General features: G+C 31.7%; 1 protein-coding gene across 3 annotated transcripts; it reads right to left on the reverse strand.

Annotated features, from left to right (window-relative positions):
- Window positions 1-1,255: 1,255 nt before the first annotated feature.
- LOC127726218 (MIT domain-containing protein 1-like) lies at window positions 1,256-19,267 on the reverse strand. Of its 3 annotated transcripts, none has more exons than XM_052233526.1 (8): window positions 19,191-19,267; window positions 12,973-13,000; window positions 12,321-12,528; window positions 10,852-10,953; window positions 9,036-9,172; window positions 4,041-4,127; window positions 3,362-3,480; window positions 1,256-2,139 (listed from the first exon to the last, which is right to left on the reverse strand). In XM_052233526.1, exons 3-8 carry the CDS (start codon window positions 12,460-12,462, stop codon window positions 1,968-1,970), a joined length of 759 nt encoding a protein of 252 aa, XP_052089486.1. In that variant the 5' UTR covers window positions 12,463-12,528; window positions 12,973-13,000; window positions 19,191-19,267; the 3' UTR covers window positions 1,256-1,967. The 3 variants fall into 3 exon arrangements, with proteins under 3 accessions (XP_052089486.1, XP_052089487.1, XP_052089488.1); XM_052233527.1 differs by having other exon boundaries at window positions 19,132-19,249; XM_052233528.1 differs by lacking the exons at window positions 12,973-13,000; window positions 19,191-19,267 and adding an exon at window positions 12,864-12,924.
- Window positions 19,268-19,278: the final 11 nt, after the last annotated feature.

Raw genomic sequence — 19,278 nt, forward strand, 5'->3', positions numbered from 1 at the left:
TATTTTCCATTGGTTGCATCCACAGTCACATCTTTTTTGCCTTGATTATGGATGAACAGTAGAAATGGTGTCATTAATGGAGTAGAAACTGTTTATCTTTCAACAGCATACTAGTTCATCCTACTTTGTCTTCTTATAGTACATTGCGAAGTAGTTTATACAATAATTCTTACACCTGAATTTAAACCAAATAAGTAAGAGTGATCTTAAAAACTATTGAATCAGTTTTTTTTTTGTTTTTGTTTTTTTTCATTTTAATGTAATGTATAAATTCATTCATACATCAATGTATTAACAAACCATGTTTCAAGCTGATAGCACAGTTATGCATTCACATTTAACACATTGAACTTGAAAACAAAATCTCAATTTGACAGACGTATTAATACATTTTTTAGATTGAGGCAAAAATACAAGACACATGAACACTCAAATCAAAATATCTTTAAACATAAACCTAATTAAAGGAGCAGTTGATATATATATACAATGTAATAAATGTACCTCTTTCATGAATTTTTGCTGTAAAATGGTGACAAAGTTCCCAAGTCCAGAAAAGTGAGAATAAAATATCAATTCCATATTCTAATGCAATTATTTTGTATCAATGGTTCTGATTGGATGACAGTAAGTGTAAAATTCTCTATCTCCTTGTCTGTAACTAAGGAAGCTGACATTTTGAATTGAGGAATGTATTGACATGTAATTTCTACAATAATAAGCAAAAAACTCACATGTTGCACCTAGAAATCTTCTTTTTATCAAATTTTATTATATTCTGAAGAAGTCAAGAAGCCAGAAAACACCCGGTGTTTACATTTGACGCCAGAAGCATACCTATGACGTCACCTTGTTTAGGGGCCAAAGAAGATAATGAAAATTTTACACTGAAATAATGCTTGAAATTGAATTATGTACTTGTTTTGCATTAGAATAGAGATAACTGTATTGTATTTGAAGCTTTGCGGACGACCATCGGTAGTTTTACTGTCGCAAAAACCCGTTTACCTGTCTCCGCTACGCGTCGCCAGGTAAACTAAATTTGCGACAGTAAAACTACCGATGGACGTCCACAAAGCTTCAAATACAATACAGTTATCTCTTAATTCTAATGCAATTCCTTTGTAACGATAATTTTCATTGGACATTGACAAATATTTTGAGGGGTTAGATTCCACGTTCTACTAGTCTGTAACTAAGGAAAGGCCACCATTTTGAATTCCGAATTTCCCGGCCAGAATAACTGACTATAAAATTCTTAGTAATCATAATTTATTTTTATTAATTATATATATACAATGTAAGAAATGGACGCAAAACAATAACAAATAATTCATATAAAATTTCAACGACAAGTTATATAAACACTCTTGTAAAGTCTGGTGTAATATGTGAGCTAATTGCTAAGGTGGAATAATAAGTTACTGTTGGAGGTTAATACATGTAAACAGTACCTGCAAAAAATACCTAAAAAAAATTGTATTTCAAATGAAAATACAAAATCATGAAATCATAAAAGTAAATCATCTGGAAAAAAAATATTTGCAAAATTTAAGAAAAAGGAAGCCGAAGATAAAAGGCCACTTATATGATAAAAAATTTTCAAAAGTATCATTACACTTCTTTCATTCTTTTTTAATGTGCCAAATCAAATAAATGAACAAAATCATGTTTCATCTTAACAGATCATGTATAAAAGGTTAAAGATTAAACTTATATGTTTTGTTTGTTTTCGATTTGAATTTCACAGGATAAAACTTCTACAGACTATCAACAGAGAAATATGTTCACTAATTTGTATTTTAAGTCTAAACCATCTACATCTAAATAGTATTTTGAACATGAAAAAAGCAGGAATTGAGATTTCAAATGAACATTGCAAATATATGTTCAATATTAATAATATCAATATATATACTATCTTAACCTCCATGTTAGAAATGCCTTAATTATAAATATAACATTTGTCATGATGTATCATCATTAGTTTTATTTATGGATTTAGTATGAAATATATCTACAGTAGTTTTATGACAAGGTCGTAGGTCAAGGTCACTGGATCCTATAGAAAATTTATTGTCTGAAGCTTTGTATATATCTAATCCTCTTCCTATCTTTACAATCCACCCAGTGTTGAACCTAACAATAAAAAGGTCAAATGTTAAACATAATTTTTCTGTGATAATAATATACAGGTAAGTAATATTATTGTAAACAACTAATGCAAAGATTTCTTTAGTTAAGAACGCAGTTTAAGAATGATGTGGCAACATTCCTTAACTTTCAAATCCAGTGCACATTTTGTTAAAAAAATACTATAATACACCTACTTAATCTCCCTGTCATGTAGAAAATCATGATAGGACAAGGTGAATTGATTTTATTCCCTCTCTATGTTAACTGATTAACTAATCTCCCTGGCAATTAAAGAATCATGATAGGACCAAGTGAACTGTATCCCTTAACTAACTACCTGCCGAATCAACTCTTGACAATTAGAGAATCATGATAGGACCAAGTGAACTGTATCCCTTGACTCAGTTAACTACCGTCATAATCTCTCTTTAATGTGAGGAATCATAATAGGACCAGTGATCTCCATGGATGCAAATTTAATCATGGAAGAACTTTCACCAGGACAAAACCCAACATGATCGAAATTATTTCATTTCCTCATTTTGTTGTAAGAAATAGTGGACAGTCTGATATATGCAAGCTCTGGAATATAGCATCAACTTGGAGATATATACTCCATATGCAGGCCTGTTACTTTGCATAAAAATACGTGAGTTTTACCAATAAGAGTCTAACCTTGCAGTCATATAAAATGGGTGTACGCATTACGGAAGTCAAAAATAAGCACCCACTCAACTTGTAAAAACTTTTTTCTTCCTATTAAATTGAAAGTAAAGTAAATTTATTTTTTAAATCTTAAAAACCATAAGCATTTGCTGAAAAGTAATTAACTTATGCAGTCAATCATCTGATCAGAATATTCTCCTGTTAGGTGTCTCTAACTACCTGTACAAGTGATTAACAATCATTAGAATGATATTGCACAGGACATTAAAACAGTAATAAGGAGGACCCTTTGGGTTATAAGACAAGAGGGATTAAGTAATTACAGTTGATTGAATTTAACTGAAATCAAGAATGGGGGGCAAACAGCAAATCAAAAATGAATTTTGACTTCTCCTGTCAACTATAGCGCCATTATTTTAAAGATGGCAGGTCCATGGACAAGATTTTTTGACAATGATCAAAGATAATTAACGATGGCGGTATGCCTAAATGAAACTGGTCATAGAGATACCTTATTCATCCAGATGAACTGTATCCCTTCACTCAGTTAACTACCTACCTAATTTCCCTGTCATGTAGAGAATCGTGAAAGGACCAGTTGAATTCTATTCCATGGCTGAGTAAACTTTTCTTTAGTTGGTTCAGTTTCTGCTGTTGTTGCATTTGAGCATCAGGATACTAAAAAATATATTTTGTTATTTGGCAAGATGTAAATTGATACACACAAATCTTCCTGAAATATCACATCTAATAATTCTTAGCTATACATATAGCGATGGTTCATTTTTTTCAATGAAAAGAGAAAATGTTGGTACTGTAAAGATCACTTTCTTAAATGAATATTTCATATTATCTGCTATCTGTTTATACAAATGATTCTCTATTGTATATCAAATATCATATGTTAATATCTTTTCTGGATCAATCATTAACAAAATGTTTACTTTGGTACAATTTAGTGCTGGTTTTTTTCAAAGAAATAGCATAAGGTTGTTATTTCCAGACACTACAGTTATTTCTGGAATTTGCTTTTATACACTCACTACTAAGTGAGGATTAAGAAGCAAAATAAGAAAAACATATTATTAGATTCTCATATCCAGTAAGATATCAACATTATCATATGAAAAGCAAATATAAAGTGCCTCAATTTACTCACAGAATCTTCAAGAATTTAAATATGATATAATGTGTATACATTTTTTGTTTAAAAAGGAAAGTAAATGTTATGTGCCTACCTCATCTCTGCCAGTCAGTAACCTTATCTCCTTTACTGAACACTGACTCTTTACAACAACTTCACAAAATCTCAGTAAATTACAAATCTTAAAATAAACCAACATTCAATTGTTTTTATTGATAATGAAACCTTTGACAATGAACTTGTTCAATGCCCTAAATAGGTGGTGGGAATTGATATTCATATTAGAATTCATGTAATGGGGATTCATTAATTTTTGTGAGTACCAATTTTCATGGATCGAATAAAAATATATATATATGAGTTCGAATACCGGCGAGGGAAGAACAAAAATTTGCTTCTGCTGATATTTAGAGTAATTATATATATAATATGTGTTTTCAGCCATGTATCACCTTCACAATGGATGGATCTGCATAGAGTTGTCACTTGTTTAGACGTACTTATCAAAATAATTATTTCTGTGACTAAATCTTATGATCCTCTACAATAGATAATTTAGCTAATCTGCAATCAATTCCATCTTCATGCCTAATATATCATGAACTTTGTTACAACTCTAGATTCTACGGACGAGGAAAGGTAACACAAGGCCACCGAAAGCTGAATTTTTTGTTCAGTCTAGGTGGCCTAGTGGTCTAGAGCGCTGGACACAGTGCAGGCGGTGTTGTCCCGATATCCAAATAGCAAGAGTTCGAATCTCAGCAAGGGATGAAAAAAAAATTTGCTTCCCCAAATTTGCAGATTTAACATTGTTGTGCTGACATTTAGAGTAATTATATATATATATATATATATTTTAGATTCCTAACATCACTGAAAAGACATTAATTGTCGAAATCCGGATATGGTGTACCAATTTTTGCACCTTATGTTTGCGGTATACCATCTTTTCCGCAAGTTTATTGTTTTCTATTTGGTATTAAATTAATAATTAAGATCCATTTTGTTACATCTGGTGATCCATTTCTTTGGCAATCGCCATGGCAGTCGATCAGGGTTTAAGAACATCCGTTGTTCGACCTGCTAGTCAAATGCGTTTAGTTAATATATACTTTTTCACTTTTTTGGTCTTTTGGAAAATGATGTTTGTGCTGTATTTAGACCCCTTTACCAAGAAACTTGTTTTTCATGCACACGTATGAAAATTGCAGTTTTATCCAACGCAATCATAGATTTGAACGTTGTTTTCAATTTAGACTTGTTTATATTTTTTTGTTTGGGATTGTATTATATTTTTTCCTTTCGGGTTTATATGATCCATTCATCCTATTTCGACTCTTCAAATTCAAGAGTCTATCCTTAATTGAGGTAAATTATATGGCCTTCCAAATACCATTTCGATTCCTAACATCACTGAAGAGACATTAATTGTCCAAATCCGGTTAAGGTGTACCAATTTTTGCACCTCATGTTTGAGGTATACCATCTTTTCTGCAAAATTTATAATTTTCTGTTTGGTATTAAATTAATAATTAAGATCCATTTTGTTATATCTGGTGATCTGTTTATTTGGCAATCGCCATGGCATTCAAGCAGGGTTTAAGAACATCCGTTGTTCGACCCGCTAGTCAAATGTGTTTTGTTAAAATATACTTTTTTGGTCTTTTGGAAAATGTTGTTTGTGCTGTATTTAGACCCCTCTACCAAGAAATTTGTTTTGCATGCACACGTATAAAAATTGCGATTTTTATCCAACACAATCATAGGTTCAAACCTTGTTTTCAATTTAAACTTGTTTATGTCTAAATTGAAAACAACGTTCAAACCTATGATTGCGTTGGATAAAAACCGCAATTTTTATATGTGTGCATGCAAAAACAAATTTCTTGTTAGAGGGGTCTAAATACAGCACAAACAACATTTTCCAAAAGACCAAAAAAGTGAAAAAGTATATTTTAACAAAACGCATTTGACTAACAGGTCGAACAACAAATGTTCTTAAACCCTGCTGACTGCCATTGGCGATTGCCAAATAAACGGATCACAAGGTGTAATAAATGGATCTTAATTAAAAATTTAATACCAAACAGAAAACAATAAACTTGCGGCAAAGATGGTATACCGCAAACAAAGGTGCAAAGATTTTTGTACACCATATCCGGATTTCGACAATTAATGTCTCTTCAGTGATGTTAGGAATCGAAACAGTATTTGGAAGGCCATGTAATTTACCTCAATTTAGGATAGACTCTCGAATTTTGAGGAGTCAAATTAGGATGAACGGATCATATAAACCCGAAGGCAAATATAATACAAGCCCAAACGAAAAAATATAAACAAGTCTAAATTGAAAACAACGTTCAAACCTATGATTGCGTTGGATAAAAACCGCAATTTTTATACGTGTGCATGCAAAAACAAATTTCTTGTTAGACATAAAGTGCCTAGAAAATCAACCTAACGATGTTAGAGTAGATCTGTTTCTTAACTTCCTTCCCGAGCGTGGCTGGAACCTGCACTTTTTATTTCTTACTTCGACGACAACACCGCCTAGCATTGCGCAGACACCTTATCCCCTCCTCTAACTATAGCATATAAAAATAAACTGCTTCGCTGAGCGCAGCTAGATATGCCCGCAGAGGTCCAACCCTGAACAGTTTGGGCAAAAATGAACACAATATTCAAGCTTGATTCAGGTCTGAATTTGAATTGTAATTAAATAATTGACATATTATAGGTTTCTGAATAAGTGTAGTCAAAGATCTTGAAATTGGTTATATGAATTGAATTTATATTCAATTAAAGATTTCTTGCTGTTGTGCAATACTTAGTAAATCTGTTGTCAGACTATAAACAAATAAAGTTCAATTAATTCTCAATGTCATATTAGAAATTTATGAAAATAAAAAGAGAGCTTACATCAATAGATATTAACAATTCACCAAAGTTTCATGAGAATTGGTGACAGCATTTTTGAGTTATTGTCCGAAAACTGGAAAATCACCCCTTTTTTTAATGAATAAAACCCCATATAACTCAGAAATGTAAAATGTAAAATTTATAAAATTCGAAAGGGAGCTTACATCAATACATACAAACAATTCACCAAAGTTTCATAAGTATTGCTGAAAGCATTTTTGAGTTTTTGTCAGTAAAACTAGAAAATTCCCCCTTTTTTTATGAATGAAACCCTGTAACTCGGAAACGTAAAATCTAAAATTTATAAAAATCCAAAGGGAGCTCATGTCAATAGATATAAACAATTCACCACAATTTCTTGCAAGTTGGTGAAAGCATTCTTGACTTATTGTCCAGAAACTGGAAAATCCCCCTTTTTTTAATGAATAAAACCCCATTACTCGGAAACGTAAAATCTAAATTTTATAAAAAATGAAAGGGAGCTCACGTCAATAGATATCAACAATTCACAAAAGTTTTATGCAAATTGGTTGAAGCATTTTTTAGTTAATGTCCGACATGTTGACGACGGACGGACGGACAGACGGACAACGGTATACATTTTGTACCATAATACGTCCCGTAAACGGGCGTATAATCAGCTTTCGTTTCAGGAGGTGTTACCTTCTCATAGGAATTAAACAAGGATATCTGATACAATACACGAAGTATTCTTTTTAGCGTACAGAAATGATCATCTACTCATCTCTTCAGTATAATTACAGGATGCTAATCTATTTTTAGAAGCATACAATCACTGTAAATTAATATACTATATATATATATATATATATATATAGTATTTTTGTAGAAACTTGATTTCATGGTTTTGCGAAAGTTTGTATAAAGCCTAAAGAAAATTTAAACTTTGTTGAACAATTAAATTTTTAGTTTCCCTATACCCACCAAATCAACCAAAATTGGTAATTAACCTGAGAGTAGTAATGAATCCGCAATACCAATTATTTTGGCAGCTATTAAAGTCCCTTCAGCATTTTCAGTTTTATTTCAAAATTTATATATGTAAACTTTTCCCTTGATCTATAAAATTCTAAACTCTCAAATCTGATATCATTTAGGACAATTCTAAGGCCATAATTCAACAACTCATTTTGACAAAGTTGTTATTAGATAAAAGTAAGAAGATACCAAGGGTTAGTCAAAATCTAAGTATGGAAAACTATACCATGATAGAACAAAAACAAACATACAGAACAAGACAAACAACAGTACTGTAAACTGAGATGTTATGTAAGAGTAAACAGTTCCTGCTCCACTAGTGGCTCCTGTGATGTTTCATATGCTTTAGTTATATAGCTTCCAATGTATTTATGTAAAAAGTTAAATTGTGAAGCAACTGAACCATGTCAGCACTATAATTCAGTAAAATTAATTACCTTAAGTAAATTAAATCAAGTTTCTGTATGATTACAAGTAGTAGTATACATAACTGTCAAATCTCCTGAAACAGAGTTATTTCCCTTTATCACTACCATCTGAAGGATAACTTTTAACTTCAAGAAGGACATATCTAAACAAAAACTGAATTGTTGGAAACATGGCTAGCCAATGTCTAGCGGCAAGTATTACATGCATATTCAAATGAAAAACACATTAATTTGATATGAGTATGAAAACATGAGTATGAAACCTGCTTTGTACAAGACCCACACAGTTACCAAGATTTTAAACGTGCTAGTTCCCAGGGTTAAAGTCTGCAGGAAAACAGGTCACATGACACACTAACTCTGACTGTGTGAGACCCTCATGAGTAGTAAAGGTCGTTAAACACCCCCTATAGCTAGTAGTACTCTAAAATTACCAGTCTTTGCTCTTACATCTAAATGCTACATGCTTAGCAGCAAGCAGCAAATGAATTTTCAAAAAATCACAACCACACTACCATAAGACCACTTGAGCAGAATTAAAGTAAGATCTATACTATTTATAATTGATCAAATATCTTACTTTAATTTATATGGCACAGATTATGAAAGATTGGAAAATCTGTGACAAAAAAGAGTCAAATTATGAAAGATTATAAAAACAAGGAGTTTGATATGCACCCTACAACCTTCAACAATGAGTAAAACCCCTATCAGGTTTAATTACATTAACATTAATAACTTACTTGATGGTGTGCTCTAATGTAGGGATCTTCTATTTCTATTTCTGTCAAAAATTCTGTCATGAAACGTGAAAATAATTTCTCCATTCCAAATCCAGTAGCATTGTCATCTATCTGGATCTGTTCATGGGATCCTCCAGCTAGAAAAAAAAAGGAAAACTACTGACTTTGTAGACAGTATGAGTTTTGCTCATTGCTGAAAGCCATTCCTTGGCCTATAAGTGTCTACATACATTTGAACCATACTTTGGTCTGTGGTGGATAAATAGGAAATCAAGCTGGCTCTCCTTATTTTTATAAGCTATGTATTGATCACTTGGAAGTATTCCCTTTTAAGTGCTGAAAAAACTTTTCACACAAGTATACCATATTCCTATAAGACAAACTTTGAAGAAGGCTACTGCTAGTGGAAACATTTATCAGCCAATGGCATTCAAAGAGAAAATAAAAGCTACACACACTGAAATGTCTCGCCTACTTTACTTATCATAATTGAAATTATGATGAAAGTGTGTAATATCAAATCAAATCAATTATTTTAAAGGATAAAGCACATATAATAAATATGACATTGCGTAATCCAACTGTACAACATACCTGACATATACAACATGACAAATAATGTAAATAAAACATAATGCATAACAAGAGAAAATTAATGACAATAGATATTATGCTATCTATATATATAAGTCTAAATTGAAAACAACGTTCAAACCTATGATTGCGCAATTTGTATACGTGTGCATGCAAAACAAATTTCTTGATAGAGGGGTCTAAATACAGCACAAACAACATTTTCCAAAAAACCAAATAAGTGGAAAAGTATATTTTAACAAAAAGCATTTGACTAGCAGGTCGAACAACTGATGTTCTTAAACCCTGCTGACTGTCATTGGCGATTGCCAAATATATATATATAAAATTATGTATAACTAAAAGCCTATTTTTTTTGTATAGTACTTCCATAATATAAAGGTTTTACTCAGTTTTACATAAGTTAACATTATCGATGATCAATGTAAATGAGGTCAAGTTCAGATGAACCATAACAGACAGACAGACAAGAACACCTTACAATCATACCATACATCTAATATAGTTAACCTATTGCTTATAGTATCTGAGAAATTTGAACATTGACCAATGAAACATGAAAATGAGGTCAAGATCTGAAGGATAAAATTGAGAATGGAAATAGGGAATATGTCAAAGAGACAACAACCCCACCAAAGAGCAGATAACAGCCGAAAGCCACCAATGGGTCTTCAACGAAGCGAGAAAATCCAGAACCCTGCCAGACAACATGTACAACATGAAATCATTCCATACACCAAATACAGTTCACCTATTGCTTACAGTATCCAGACACCAAAATAACAATTTACTTTAAAAGACCTTAATTGATACAGGGTTCTCACTAAAGAGTTATGGAGAAAGTGTAAACATTAAAAGTTACAGGCATGACGAGTAAATTGTTGTTTCCATATTCACTTCAGTCATGTAAAAGTTTGATGTAGAAATTCTTCTGCTGGTCATTTATTGTTCATACTTTCTCTATATCATACTATGTATGGGCTTTGCTAGTTGTTGAAGGCCTTACGGTGACCAATAGTTGTTAATTTCTGTGTCATTTGGTCTCTTGTGAAGAGTTGTCTCATTGGCAATCATACCACATCCTGTTTTTTTATATTTAGTATATATTATACATGTAGATTTTATTAAATTTAAGTTCATATTTACCATTTTTTGTTTCTATAACAAAAGATTTGAGTTGTTCAGCTCTGTCCATATATTCTGATATATTATTAATATTTACCATTTTTTGTTTCTATAACAAAAGATTTGAGTTGTTCCGCCCTGTCCATATATTCTGATATTTTCTTCCTGTATCTTTCCTTCTTACTTTGATCACTTGTAGCTGTAATATAATGCAAAGTCAGCATTTATTCTTATGTTTGAAACCGTCAGTCAATCTGTAAAAACAACAGGCTTTATGTTGTGTTTAATCATTTTAGATCATAGTGAATAAGAAAGAAAGTCATTACAAATTGACAGGAGTAACACTTCCACTAGTGCAGAGCTTACCCATCTAAAACAAATGATTTTACCCAAGGCATGTGTTAAGAGGAGTTCCAGATGCTCAATCTTTAGTTTTCTGTAGGTCAGGGGCAATACAAGTCATGCTTATTGGTTTATAGAATAAAAGAAGTATGTGTCTGAAGACACGAATGCCCTCGCTCAAGCTTTGCAATTTTCCAAGTTATAAAGGGGCATAATTCTAGAACGGTAAATGACCCACTGTCCAAATTTAAACTCTGTCCATGAGTGTTGGTTCTTAGCATTGTGTATAATTTTCATAAAATGTTTAAGAGAAAAACTATAAATAGAGTGTTGAAACGAAAATGTGACAGCAAATGGACAGTCAAGGATAACACTTAATACCCCCTTCGCCTAGTGGTAGGGGCATAAAATTCTAAATGTTTAAGGGATATCAATCTGCCAGTAAATAAAACACATTTGTATTACTCCTGTTCGTCTATGTAACAGTTAATCTATGAACTGTCTTTTGCTCCTGTTAGTCCTTTATTATTTGGCCAATGTCTGTTTATCTTTAACTTATGTTTTTTTGTTTTGCATGTGTTGTAGTATCTCCCTTGTTAATAATCCTTCTTATCCATGGTATCTGGTGAAAAGGAAAACACACTTTTAAACCAACTGCCAATTGCAAGCCTATTACCATATATATCCTTTTAACATCTAGATCTATAGAGCTAATAAATGTCTTACTGAAAACCCACCTAATTAGAAACCCCTTAGACCTTACAGACTGCTGCTGTCTCCAGTACTTTAATATCCACTCTAATATCACATCTTCTTATATCTAACACTATATATCCTTACCTCAATACTTTCTAGCTGTATCCAGTCTAAAACTATATATATCCTACATTGGCTAGAGGTAAGGGGGAGGGTTGAGATCTCACAAAACATGTTTAACCCAGCCGCATTTTTGGCCCTGTCCCAAGTCAGGAGCCTCTGGCCTTTGTTAGTCTTGTATGTTTTTTAATTTTAGTTCATTTATCTGTTTTTGAGTTTAGTGTGACGTCCATTTTCATTGAACTAGTACACGTTTTGTTAAGGGGCCAGCTGAAGCCCGCCTCCAGGTGCTGGATTTTCTTGCTGTGTTGAAGACCCATTGGTGGCCGTCGGCTGTTTTCTGCTGTTTGGTCGGGTTGTTGTCTCTTTGACACATTCCCCATTTCCATTCTCAATTTTATACCTTACCTTTTAAAACCTGTAATAGTAAATTAATGCCCTCTTGGTAACACACCAGTGATTCATCAAACCTTCTAGCTGTATCCATTTCCACAGCTCTCTTTAGGACACTGATTGCTGAGGCTTCTACCCCTGTTACGACATCAGCCATTTGACATTTACTCTGACATCTTCATTTTAAATGATATTCGGGCTGCTACATTTTTCTGAAAATTGCCTGGAATGAGAACACTAAAGATTTTAGAATTAACATACTTAATATAATACATTGTAATAGTGCTTATGAGATAATGAGATCTCATGTTTAAAATAATTGATAAAAGCTGAAGCTAACATGTACCTATAAAAGTTTCTTGAAATTCAAAAAGTTTGGAAAGCTCTCCTTTGTTGTTATGCATTGACACTTAGCCAAAGCAGTTTTAAAGCAGATAATATAAATAAAGCTAAATTAAACTAGTTCTTAAAGTTGCATGGAAAGCATAAAAAATCAAAAGCTTTAAGATCTGCAGGAGCCACATCTGCATGAGTTGCCATTCCAGTTGTTGATCATACTTTTAAAATGGTTCAGGTTCGACTGCACACGGATCTTGTCAGGCAGCTCATTCCAGAGTGTAGCTCCAGCATACCTTAAGGAATGAAGTACAAATTGTGTTGTTCTCACCTGTGGTACTTCAACTGTCTGTTGCTTTCTAAAAGAGTAAGGTACATTTTTAAAATTAATAATATCGTGGAGATAAACTGGTGACTCTTTGTGTAATATTTTAAAAACTTCTATTGCCATCATTCGTAGACGTCTTATTTTTAAAGAAGGTTAATCAGATTTTAACAAAAGAGTTTCATAGTCACTACTAACATCTTTATAGATGAACCTCAAGGCATAACAAAGTAAAGGATGTATATTGCCTCTTTGAAACATGTAACATACATATGTCATCACAGTTTTTTGATATATGTATGTTATTTTTCTCTAATAACTTATTTAAGTTAGACCCTTGACTGTTGACAGGCCATATGCCTTCAACTTTAATAACAGTAAGTTATGGGGCAGGCAATCAAAGGCCTTTGAAAGGTCCATAAGAACAGCTGCAACATATAAATTTTGGTCGACTGCTTTTTTCCAGTCCTCAATGACTTTTAGAAGTGCTGTATTACAGCCATAGCCAGGTCTTAAAGCTGACAAAGAAGGATGAAATATCTTACTAAAATATTCTATAAGGTATAGAACCACTAATTCAGGCCCGGTCAGAAAGAACATACAAGAAAGTAGTACATATTTTAAACAAAATAGTTCCTACGCATAGCTGTATCTTTGTCAATAGCGGGTATATTTGGGTAGTTTTGGTATCAAATGAAAGCTTGTGGACTTGGGATCATTGTAGAACCCTTGTTGAAAGATTTATTTGAATAATAAAGAAGTATATGAAATTTTGATAGGAGAGCACATTTGGCCTGTTGTTCAGATCAGAAGTTCCTGTTTTTGTATTATCAAACTTCCGGGAACCAGTACGCTCTAATATGCAATTAAAGGTATGTTGATTTTTTCAGCACAAGTCAGGATAAGGTACATTTTTGACATGAAATAACTGCCACTTTATTTGAACTTAAGACAAAGTAGCCATTAATGCTTGAAATTGCAGAATTTAACATAGAAACCAATGGGGATATGAATTAGTGGTTTTATACCTATTACTGACAGGCATATGAAATTCTATTTTTAGAAATCATACCCTTTACAGTGTAAATTGGTCACATTTGTTGTCAGAAATCATGTTAATTTATTCTTTTTATGTAACAATTATGTTAGTGTCAAATTACAGCCCTCAAATTGCTACATTAAGGTATTTTAGCCATTTTTTTTGGTCATTTAGCATGCACACAGTTAAGATTTTACCTGAAATTTTAATTTTTGTATTATCTAACACTGAAACCAATGAAACTTGTATATTATGACTAGTTTATAGTATAAATATTACTTTTGGTCAAATTATCTAGTGAGTGTTCATGTTTTATTGGGTTTCTTAGTGAATTATTTATTTCAAGGAAAATTGGTGTATACTTATACAGGAATTCCAAAATCTCACTGGAAATGCATTTAATAACCATTTTTGCAAGTTGTCTAGCTTAGAGATATATAAATTGCTCTTGTTGATCCATGTTTATACATAAAAGTATGGTTTTTTACCAAATCGCTCTCCTTTTTCAACATGTTGAAAAAAGGGGGGACAAAATTATCAATTACATTTTATGTTTGGACCACTGTATTCATATTCAAGTAAGAATCTCTGATAAGAATAAGACATATAGGTAAGAACACTGTTATTTGAGTAGATATTAACAAATCAGAACTGGTAAAAAATGAAAAAGTGTCATATCTGTCACTATTAGTATCCATATGTAGTTTTCTTTGTTTAACGCATATGTTACTACCAGTCCAATTTGAGCTTGAATTCAGTGATATAGTGTTTTGACAAAAGCTTTATGTGTTTTTCTATGCTAGAAATAGATCATAGAAGGAAATTAAGTCAAGCAGAAGTCAATATAACAAGTTTGGTGCTGTTATAGGTATAGAACCACTAATTCAGGCCCGGTCAGAAAGAACATACAAGAAAGTAGTACATATTTTAAACAAAATAGTTCCTACGCATAGCTGTATCTTTGTCAATAGCGGGTATATTTGGGTAGTTTTGGTATCAAATGAAAGCTTGTGGACTTGGGATCATTGTAGAACCCTTGTTGAAAGATTTATTTGAATAATAAAGAAGTATATGAAATTTTGATAGGAGGGCACATTTGGCCTGTTGTTCAGATCAGAAGTTCCTGTTTTTGTATTATCAAACTTCCGGGAACCAGTACGCTCTAATATGCAATTAAAGGTATGTTGATTTTTTCAGCACAAGTCAGGATAAGGTACATTTTTGACATGAAATAACTGCCACTTTATTTGAACTTAAGACAAAGTAGCCATTAATGCTTGAAATTGCAGAATTTAACATAGAAACCAATGGGGATATGAATTAGTGGTTTTATACCTATTAGTTGCTAGTATATGGCCCTTTCAAAGAACTTTGACACCACCGGTAGTATAAGAATAAGAATAAGAATAAGAATATTTATTGAATCCAATTAAAGGGCCCGTTTCCGAGCATATACACATATATATAGTATTAATTATACAGTAATTTTTTAGATATATTACATTAAAAATAAAGAATTAAATAACTATACTCCATACCAGATGGTGTTTGAAAATAAATAAAATAGAATATTAACCCTCTCTAATACATAAAAATAAATAAACTACTGTAACAGTACTACTACCATGACTACATGTATATTTAGTTAGTTACCGGAATGCAAATTTTCTCTTATTTTAAAACAAGTACTTAAAAATATTGACACTGACATATTAACATTTTCAGACTCACATGATATTAACCAAATAAATTGTTCATACTTTGAAATAAAAGGGAAGTTTTTACATTGAATGCATGCTTCATTAAGAATACAATTCCGTTCCTTTTCATAAGCAGTGCATTCCATTAAAAAATGAAACTCGTTTTTAACATGCATATTTTTACACTGCCCACAAAATCTTTTATCTTTATTGATTTTTTTATATCTACTTTTCTTAATAGCTAACTGATGAGCACTGATTCTAAATTGAGTTAAGCTTTTTCGATACTGAAATTTATTAACTTGACATAAATATGCTTCCCTTTTGAAGATGTTTTTTTAAATTTAAAATAAGTATGCAATTTTCCTTTTTTAACATTTGCATTATCTTCTATAGTATTTTTCCAGTAAATCCTATATCTACTAATCAAAATATTTTTAACTTTTTCAATGTCAAAACTTTCCATATCAACATCAATACATCTTAAAATATATACAATATTAGAATACCAAGATGACTTATTACATTTGTGAGTGTCAATACTTGTGAATAGGGCTTGCTTTAACAAATGATCCTTTTCTAAACCATTAATTTCTTTGTAAAAATTTAAGAATAGAACAAATGATTTCAATATGCAATGGAGTATGACCTAACTCTCCCATAACAGCTAAATTACATGACTTTTTATTTACCCCGAGAATGTATTTGTAGAACTTTAAACTTAAGTTCACGCAATCAAACTTACTAAATTTTTTCTCAATTTCAAAGGGGCTGTTTGTTCGACATTTTGAAAAATTAAAAGTACAAGTTCCCCAAATTTCAGAGCCATATGTTAAAATTGGCTTCATTGTATGGTCAAAGATATGTAAACGACTATCAATTTATGGGATGTTTTCACCGAAAGTACTTTTTAACTTGAAAAAAGCTTTTAATCCCCTTTGATACAAATCATATCTAGCCGTAGAAAAACTTCCAGAAGCAGAAAAAATAACACCTAGATATTTATAATTTCTAACATTCTCAATTGGTTCACCATTAAAATAAAAGTTACTTTTAATTATTTTACCACCTTTGTTAAAAATTACAATTTTTGTTTTTTTAAGATTAACCTGAATACACTAACTTTTACAATATTCTTCTAATTTATTTAAACATCTACTCAAACCTGTTTGACTAGTAGAAAGAAGCACAACATCATCGGCATACATTAAACAATTAAGTTTTGTACTTCCTATTTCAGCTGGTACACAGTAATCAATAAAAATACACGGCAAATCATTGACAAATATTTTGAAAAGATTGGGACTTAGATTATCCCCTTGTCTAACTCCAATGTTAGCTTTAAGTTGATTTGTTAATTTATCATTTAATTTAACTTGTAAAAAATTATTATTATACATGTTCTTAATAATATTATAAAAATAATAATAGTACGGTGTCAAGGTCTGTAGTTTCCTGCCTCTGACTATTCTTTTTATGCAATGGAACAACCTGCGCTTCCTTAAGATGGTCAGGAAACTCTGAACATTTTATTGACATATAAATAGGTTTAGTAATAGGTTTTACAATTACTGGTTTGGCTTTTTTCAAAACTTTGACTGATACACCATCAAAGCCAGTAGCTTTGTTTACATTGATCTTATTAATTTGTTTTTCTACAAAGTCATCATTAATTTCATTAAACGATAAACTGCCTTCAACATTACAATTCTCTATAATGGTTTTAATGCTTGGACGGTTTTTATCTACCGCACAACTATCATTACCAATGTCTTTGGCTACATCATGTACATATACAAAGTAATCATTGAAAATTTCTGCGACATTAGATTGATCGTTTATGATGTTATGATCATTGCACAATACAATATTGTTGTCAAAATGACTACCTTTTTTTGTTAAAAAGGGTTTAACTGTTGGCCAGAAATCTTTTTGTTTTGGACCACCAGTGCAATGCTCTATAAAATAGTTTCTTATAGACTGACGTCTTAGTTTGGTAACAATGTTTCTTTGTTGGCGATATGTCTCCCAGTTTTTTCTTTGATCTTGTTTGTAAATATTTGTTGTGTAGCATTTGTTTCTTGTAGATTGCATTTTTTAGATGTTTATTCATAAATGGTGCAGGTTTGTATACAGTTTTTCTTTTTTTCACTGGTATGTGGTTGTCAACTATACTTATTAATTTTGTATGAAAAATAGTGTATGCCTTGTTAACATTGTCTACATTATCTACATTATCTACAACTGTTGTAAGGTCAGTCAGAGGTACTACTTGTACAAGTAATCTTTATTTACTTGAAGAAGTAAAAAAAATATACTTATATAAGTTAATTATAATGTTTGAATAATCTCCCCTTAATTTTCTCACAAATTTACTTGTATAAGTAAATTTTTTTTACAATCCCACAAAAATTCTCAAGTTTTGAGATGTAAAAACATGCCTTTAATGATTTTTCCCAGGTTAGCTCATAATTTTTGATCAATGTTTCATCTCATTAATTCAACAAAGAAACTGATTGCGCAAAGATCTTAAGTATTTGCGCAAGGCCTTCAAAAATTGCCCCTTTGGGGCTTGTAAATGAGCAGTGTTCTGAAGATAACAGATTTATAAATGAGATTTTCATTGTTCATGAAATTACACTAACATGATTAGTAAAGACATCTGCAAAGGACAGACAATTTAAAATTCTATTAGAACAAAGAAGTCCTAAGAATTCAAGAAAAGAAGATAGGATGACTTTTTTACTTATATAAGTAAAAAAATCTGAATGTCTAAGGGACATAACTAAGCCAAAAAATTATTTACCTATACAAGTAAATAAAATACACTTGTATAAGTATCCTACAAATTTACTTATAGAAGTATATTAATATTACTTCTTTAAGTAAATAAAAATTACTTCTACAAGTAGTACCCCTGACTGAAGGTTTACCTATTCTAGATCGTATAAAAAATTAAAATTCCTCGTCTAGCTGTTTATAGCTTCTGTATGTTTAAATGTTTTTTTAGTTGGTGGAACATCAGAGGGGGTGGTGGGGGCGGGCCCCCCCCCCCCCTAATGTGGGAAAAATTTGGTTGATTATGTAGGGAATCACTGACGAATGACTGGAGCCCCCCCCCCCCCCCTTAAGGATGTTTAGGTTAGTCAGTGGGCCCCCCTTTATGAAAAGTTCTAGAATTAAGTTCTGGATCCGCCACTGAATGTTTCTATCCTTTCCTTTGTGTTTTCATCGATAAACCTATATTTTGAGCAGTCAACGATCAATTGACATAGATTGCCACCTTTTATTTATTCATTGTGTATATATATCTCATTGTCAGTATATTGTCATCTTGACTATTTGTTGTTGTTTACCCAAGTGTCATGCTTGTGGGCTTGTATAATTTGGAATAAAGTATATATTCTATTGTGTGTATCTAAATACCAATATTCTTCCTTTTCCACGAGCTTATATAAGATGTTAAGAAATCAGGATGTTTTTACCTGAACAGCAGGCAAATTCTAGATTTTCCAGATTGATTCTAAAATTAAAAAGTCCTTACACTTCCAGTTTGATCTGGTTACCAACTGA

This window comes from Mytilus californianus, unplaced genomic scaffold (genome assembly GCF_021869535.1).
Source record: "Mytilus californianus isolate M0D057914Y unplaced genomic scaffold, xbMytCali1.0.p SCAF_17, whole genome shotgun sequence".
Taxonomy (NCBI): Eukaryota; Metazoa; Mollusca; class Bivalvia; order Mytilida; family Mytilidae; genus Mytilus; species Mytilus californianus.